The sequence below is a fragment of the Sardina pilchardus genome, chromosome 11, assembly GCF_963854185.1.
Source record: "Sardina pilchardus chromosome 11, fSarPil1.1, whole genome shotgun sequence".
Lineage (NCBI taxonomy): Eukaryota > Metazoa > Chordata > Actinopteri > Clupeiformes > Clupeidae > Sardina > Sardina pilchardus.
The window spans coordinates 12,459,354-12,467,160 of record NC_085004.1 but is presented as its reverse complement, the minus strand read 5'-3'; the positions used below and the strand labels follow the sequence as shown (position 1 = coordinate 12,467,160).

At 45.7% G+C, this 7,807-nt stretch overlaps 1 protein-coding gene across 1 annotated transcript in view; it reads right to left on the bottom strand.

Moving 5' to 3' along the window:
* Nucleotides 1–256: 256 nt before the first annotated feature.
* rras2 (RAS related 2) overlaps nt 257–7,807 on the bottom strand; it is a 38,607-nt gene continuing 31,056 nt past the window's right edge. The window contains exons 4-6 of the mRNA XM_062548989.1: nt 6,177–6,285; nt 4,092–4,210; nt 257–2,627 (exon numbers count right to left, since the gene is read on the bottom strand). Of these exons, the coding sequence (XP_062404973.1) occupies nt 2,540–2,627; nt 4,092–4,210; nt 6,177–6,285 (316 nt within the window). The 3' untranslated portion in view covers nt 257–2,539. The remainder of the gene's footprint in view (nt 2,628–4,091; nt 4,211–6,176; nt 6,286–7,807) is intronic.

The window sequence follows — 7,807 nt, the reverse complement described above, 5'->3', positions numbered from 1 at the left end:
GGGGGACGAGCGGTGCGGTGCGCTACTGCTGCAGCAGCTGACCTCTACTGCAGGCCAGTGCCACTCACATGCCCAACAGCCCACAGAGCACATCAAGACCCACGTCCGCCCTGCAGCTGGGACCGTCGGGAGGAGACGATTAGTGGGGAATGTTGCATTCTGGGATAGGCGCTGGAGGTCAGGTGAGACTCAGTTAGGTCACCAACTCCAGGACACCAACAAAAACAAAACAGGGATGAGTTCTGGACCACATGTGGACAATGCAGGCTATGGCCATTCATCTTTTATTTTCAGTTAAAAGCAAACTAAGAGAATTAAATACTCCTCTTTACATATACACACACTTGTGCCATGAGAGCAGGTTCACTTACAAACATATAAAAATACTCGATAACTAGTCTGATAAGAAAATAATGTATAAAAGTATATAGTAAAAACATTTAATCACGTCTTTCAAAGGATCACCTCCGACCTTTTTTTTTTTAAATCTTATATTACATGATGATAAAACAAAAACCAGAATAGATTAATTGTATCCCTTGTACTGAAATACACTCATGAAGAAGGAAGACAAACCTAAAAGGTGAAATGTCTTTATAGTGATGTTAACCCTTAATGATAGTTCTGTAAGATGAGGGGCTACACATACTAGCCTGTCAGATACCAGATGTGTCACAACTGAGATCATTTATTTAGTCTTCATTATGTACATGTACTGTATGTGTCTGTGTGAGAGAAAGAAGGAGAGAGAGAGAGAGAAAGAGAGAGAGAGAGAGAGTATGTGTCTGTGTGTTATACAGGAAACATCTGTCACTACTTAAATCTTCACACTCAAATCCATGGTCAAGAATTCATTTGGGGCATCTTACCAACTAATAAAAACATAAACATGGATTACAGACGTGGCAAAGAGAATGTTGAAGGTTTGAAGGTCCCTTCATGTCCGTTCCAGAGGTGTTATGGAAGTTGTACAAGCTGCGGCTAATAATTAATACCATGAGTGTACATCATTCCTCAGTTCTACCCTCCCACTGTTGCTGTTTCCTTACATTACTGCAACTAAGCACACCAGAGAATGAGCAGAGATAGAAACAGTCAACAGAATATCATCAATCTGGAAATCAATTCCAACATGTAAGGCAAGAGAGAGTGAGAGAGTCTCTGTGTGTGTGTGTGTGTGTGTGTGTGTGTGTGTGTGTGTGTGTGTGTGTGTGTGTGTGTGTGTGTGTGTACATTTTCCCAAACCAGTTCTGTAAAACTACAAATATTAGCAAGGTACCTCTAACCCCACTGGCCCGGCCTCTTACACACTATCCTTCTCCGAGGGAGGAAATGTTTTCCCCACCAACCTGAGTGTGTGATAGTCTGTGAAGGCAATGGCTGAGCAAGAAGGTAGAGAAGAGCTGGCCTATCTAGCAACACACCGCTCTGAGATCCCGATTAGCAATGAGAAAAGCAAACAAGCAAGGACTAGTCTACGAGCCGTTCAGGTGACAGACACCACAGCTACTGGGTGTCGGCCAGAAAAAAATAGCCGATACACGAGATCCCAGTGTTCATGTTGGTTATCTACACACACACACACACACACACACACACACACACACACACACACACACACACAGACTTATACTGTATATTACATTATAACATGGGTCAGGACCAAAGCTCATTAACCTTGCACTCAGCACTGAGAAGATTTAATCATCAGGTTTTTAAAAATGTGTTCTCAACTCACACTGATTTCATTCACGTACAGTAGCTGTTCAGCACATGGAGTAGAAATTAAAAGGCATAATGGCACGACACACACACATACACACACACACACACACACGTGCACATACGCACACACACACACACACACACACACACACACACACACACACACACACACACGCATAGACGCACATACAAAGCGGCACAAGATCACCTCATTCTACACCGCCTGCAGATGCGTCAGTTGTTTATCATTAACATTCTAATGATATAATATACATATATTGATATTTTCTGTGATTCCATCTCGGTAAAAATACAAATGTGACTACAAGGCAAGATAAGTCCTTTGAGATACAACATAAAAATAATGGAATCGTTAAGCAAATTTAAGAAGCGATCTTTTAGTGTTGGGACATATTCACACTGAAAGCTGTATGGTTTCTTGTCTTTTTTTTCCGTCATCATGGTTTTTTTATATATATATATATAACACTAGTTGAAGGTGAGCGGTGAGTTCAATAACATTTGTTGTTGTTTTTGTGTTTGTTTGTCTGTTTTTTTTTTTTTTGTTTTGTTTTGTTAAGTTTTGTTGTTGTTTTTACTGTCAGTTTGGTTCTTCTAGTAGTGAAGTCCCAGGGTGAGGAGAGCTGCGAGGCGTCTCCAGGCCCTGATAAGGCTAGCACAGGGACTGCTGTCTTAGCTCATGCACATGTCGAAAGGCAGCGGTCATCCACAACAGGATGTGATGTCAGAAGGCAGAGGGGGGGGTGGGGGGACTGGTGACAGCAGCTAGATGACTGGCGGCCCCGCGTGCCAATCAGACGATGACACAGTGGCAGCCGCTCTTGTCCTTCTCCTTGCGCGTGGGCTCCGGCGACGGCGGGCACTCCTGCTCCTGGAACTTCCTGTCGGGGACACCAAGGGGGACAGGACGCTACGCGTGAGCTCAGAACCTCAGCTGACCAGCACGGTGACCAGTGACCTACTGAACAGGTGCTGGTCATACAATTAGAATATCATGAAAAAGTTGATTTATTTCAGTAATTCCACTCAGAAAGTGAAACTTGTTTAATGTACACATTCATTCCACACAGACCTCAAATGACCAGTAGCCTATGCACAGGCGCATTTGATAGACAGCCAAACAGCCCAATGAACGGATCTGGGCATTTTTTCAAATACGAGAAAATGAACGTCTGGTTGCCAGACCACATCTCATTTGAGAAGTGGTAGGCGCTAGCCAGGCTAGCTGACCAGCACAGTGACAGCTACATTCAAATCCAACATCATACCTGAACTAAAATGATTATAAGCTTTTTCTAGGCTTTTTGTTGTTAAAAAATCATGAAAGGACAGCAATAAAAGGTGACCTTTTAGCGTTAAAGGCGATGCAATGAAAAATGTGGGTGCACCTAAATTTTGTGCTGCCGCACCTACATTTTATCTAGATTAATCTAGATTAATTTCAAGATTACAGTGAGATTAATCTAGATTAAAGAAATTAATCTATGCCCACCTCTAGATTATATATAACCACACAGGTACACTGATCGGTATCCATTTGTACATTATGGATCATTAAATGATACATTACGGACATGACTGCCTCTTCCCCATTCTTGTCATTCGTATATAAATTGCACTCTGTCATCCATACTCAATTAAATCTGTGCCTACTGATGGAGGAAATGACCATGGAAATGATACACAAGTTTCACTTTAACTTCATTTAGAATAAACTGACTCGTTATTGTAGCTACATTCAATGAGAATCCAACCACCACTCATAGCTTCTCCTCAAAATTGTGCAGACGTTCAGGGTCGAAATCATTATTGTTCTGTTTTTTTTTTGTAATGCTTTTTCTTTTTCATGTCTACTTCAAGTGAAGGGTTAACAGAGTGGGCTGAAGGAGGCCGCTTTTTCAGGTGGACGTAAGCGCTTTGCCTTTCAGGGTGGCGGTTAATTAGCAGTTCCTTATTAGGAGAAGATCACGATTTACAAAGCAGAGCAAAAACAAGCCCCTTCAGGCACCTACGCATGCAGGAAGAGTATTGTGATCATCACAGCACCAGCAAGCCTGTGATCAGAAGACCAGTCCAGTCTCAGATACACTCAACAACACTGGTCTGCTCTAAGTGTGTGTGTGTGTGTGTGTGTGTGTGTGTGTGTGTGTGTGTGTATATGTGTGTGTGTGTGTGTGTGTGTGTGTGCATGTGCATGTATCTGTGTGTGTGTGTGTGTGTGTGTGTGTGTGTGTGTGTGTGTGTGTGTGTGTGTGTGTGTGTGTGTGTGTGTGTGTGTGCGTGCGCCGTGCGTGCATGCATGTGTGTGTGTTACTGTACATGATTCTCACACACGGCCCTCTCACCTTATTACTCGGACCAGCTCGTGGAACGCTTGGTCTACATTCATGCGGATCTTAGCCGAGGCCTCCATGTACGTCACCTTCAGCTGCCGGGCCAGCTGCTGACCTTCCTCCTGGGTCACCTGGGGGAAGAAGAGGATGATGAAGAGGAAGAGGAAGCCTTTTGGTTGTAATGTGTGGACCAGAGTGATGTGGACTCACTCAGTCCTGACACTCTGAGCTATCAGACTACAGAGGTCTGGCTCCACCTGGTGGAGGGTAGAGGCATGAGCAGACTCTGGGACGCTCTCATCAGATGCAAACTACAAAACTACTGAATACTGAGGGAAAATGTCATTCAGACGATACCATAGGGATACTTGAACACACGTTAAGACATCACTAAAACAAAACACAGAGATCAAGAAAACACGTGCTACATAGTGATACAATTCTTCACATTTCCTTCAGATTGGTTTGAATGCAAGAGGGTTGTAATAAAACCATGAGTCTATATATGAATTACAAGCAACTATTTTTCTAAAGCACATAGCACATACAATCAGTTGTAGAGACTCCCAGGCAGTGGGTCAGTGAGAATGGGGTTTAGCTGTACATAAATGCCACTTCTGACCACCAGATGGCAGCATCTGAATACTACATGACTGCGACAGCTCAGTCATGTCTGTTCATTTGTTTCTATTCAAATTTCATTTGATGGTCCTTTACAAAAAAACAAACACCTCATTTCATTTCATCAAGACTCCCTACTTGCTCAAAACTGACTATAAAATGGCTGGCAATGTATGTCATAGCGTTCTGTGTTCTTTGAGATTGTGTGTGAAAGGTGTGTGTGTGTTACAGATATAGAACTACCCTGCTGTTTGGCTTTAAAACATTATGACATGTTTGGATACACAAAGCAGGGCGCCACAGGGGCACCATCAAACGCTGATCAAATGCTTGTTAGTCCGTAATATACCTCGGCGCATAATTGGTGATTAGTGCAAATTAGGCATTCATCATTTCATTATCTCCAATATTTCTCGTTAGGTGCCTACGGAAATAGCCGTTCTCTGCCTGGGTCCTGATTTCTGCAGCAGGGATCATTAGGATTGTTGTTTCCTGACGTGAATGTTAACTCAACGGGGAAATGTCTCATTTTAGCAGTGCGCGTCTTCAGCGATATGAGACGGCAAACGAGCATGAGAAATGGCACGGGGCGTAACATGCAGACGCGGCACAAAACCGCACCCCCATTGTCCAGTGTTTAAGGAAGGAGTAAGCGCCCGGCTGCTTGTTTGACTGTCAGCAAATGGAATAGGCTGTGTGTGCTTCTCCCCCCACAGAGCTCAAAGAGCTTCAGATGTGCTGCCTCACAATCAATTAGCCAGTTAGAGGAGAAGTGTTGTTATTTGGACTCCACAGCCAGACTAATACATGTCTCCTTTCAGTTCTCTTGATAATGTGAGAGTTTCAATCCCTCACCTCTTCCACTGTCCTATGCACCTGTACTAACACTTGTCCTAACAGCACCGGTTGCTGTTTGGCTGGAATTAGTACCATGCAGCGCTGCCTGGAAGACGACGTTGGCTTAAAACACCAAAAGGCTATTTAGTGTGTGGGTGCACATTTGTGCTTGTTCCCCATTCACAGCGCCAGGGCTGTGAACCAACACCGGACGTGTTTTCAGCAGACACACAGAATGGGGATCATGAGGATCTGTTCTCTGAATGTGATCAAAGGTATGCTGGTTTCACTAACTCCCCTTTTGATTGGCGGAGGTGAAAGAGCTGTGGTGTGTTACGGGAGTGGCTCTTCCGACGCACATCTTGTGTGTGGGACGAGAGGACTTCCTGTGGATGATCGTGTGTGTTGTGTGTGTGTGTGTGTGTGTGTGTGTGTGTGTGTGTGTGTGTGTGTGTGTGTGTGTGTGTGTGTGTGTGTGTGTGTGTGTGTGTGTGTGTGTGACGGAGTGGACCTCCAGAGGATGATCATGTATGTTAGAGTGCGTGTGTGTTTATGTGTGAATGTGTGTGTGTGACGGAGTTTACCTCCTGAGGATGTGTGTGTGTGCGTGTGTGTGACTGAGCGGACCGTTACGCTCACCTGTCTCTGAAGTTCCAAGTCGGCCTTGTTACCCACAAGGATCATGGGAAATTCATCCCGATCCTTCACTCTGAGGATCTGTCGCTGGAACTTGTAGATCTCCTCAAAGCTGGGAGAGGGAGACACAATCAGAGACACAATCAGAGCCACGGAGAGACGCAGAGAGAGGCAGAGCTTCAGTGAGAGTCCCGGGGATCGCTCGCTCGCTCGCTTCACAGGGATAATGGCTCCTCTGAGCCCGGCCGTTTGGCTAGCTGGAGTTCCCCTCTCCTCCCAAATCTTTCAGGAATGCAGTCTCTCGGCCACATGAATGAACCCACCCTAGCGACCCCCCACCCCTCGCCCCCCCCACGAACCCGCCCACACAACACACACACACACACTCACACAGAGACAAAAACACGCGCACACATGCACAGCACATGAGCAGCTGTGACAGCGGGGCTTTTATGAATCAGATCAGAGGGCTGCTCCAACCGTCAAACCATGCACACAACAGCACACACACACAATGAAAGAACTCCTTCTTCTTCTCCTCCTCCTCCTCTCTCTCTCTCATTCTCTCTCTCTGTTTCTCCCTCCCTCTCACAAAGTTCCTTGGCCAAAAGGCAAACACTGCGAGAATGGGCTAGTGCATGCCGGCCCCCCACCATATGCCAGCGCTGCGGGCTGGGGTCTGTGTGTGTGTGTGTGTGTGTGTGTGTGTGTGTGTGTGTGGGTGTGTGTTGTGAGGGAACGGTAAAGAGTGAAGTGGCCCTCTTAAAGGGGAAATGTGTGGGAGCAGCAGCCAATGGCGGCCAGACAGCTCATCCAGCTCCGGCAGCTCCCAGTGGGCTGTGAAGCGCCTAATGTAAACGCAGGAAGGAAAGGCTGTTTACAACATAAACACACAGCCAGGGGAGCTCCCCCGGGGAACAGGCGCTCGCACTCTCTCTCCCGCACTCTCCCTCTCTCTCACTCTCTCTCTCTCACACTCTCTCTCCCTCTTGTTCTCTCCCTCTCGCTCTCTCCCTCTCTCCATCTCTCTCTCTCCCTCACTCAACCTCCATTTTTCTTTCTCTGTCTGTCTGTCTGTCTGTCTGTCTGTCTGTCTGGCTGGCTGGCTGGCTGGCTGTCTCTCTCTCTCTTTGTGTTGAAAATAAACACAAACACATATGCTAAGAGAGACATGCAAAGATACATGTGCAGTGCACGTACCCAACAGTATCGTGTGAAACCCAAATAATCCCGCTCACACACAGATAAACTCAGTAACGCCGGTGACAATGATGGCCACTGTTTGGCCACAGGAGAACCTGGGGTGTTTGTCAGCAGTGATAGTGACTGATAAACTTATACATGCAAATACAAACAGCAAATGTGTGTGTGTGTGTGTGTGTGTGTGTGTGTGTGTGTGTGTGTGTGTGTGTATGCGTATGTGTGCTTGTGTGTCTGTCTGCATGGCTGTGTGTGTGTTAGAAAAAGTGAAAGTAGGCAGAAGTGGAAGATAAATGCACAAATAGTCGAGAACAAAGACAAAGCAGAACCAATCAACACAAACGGAGGACCTGCTGCACTGAGAATGAGCTAGTACTTCTCTGCATTATGTCACTGCTTGCTGACATGTTATTATCATGATCGCTAAACTTTTG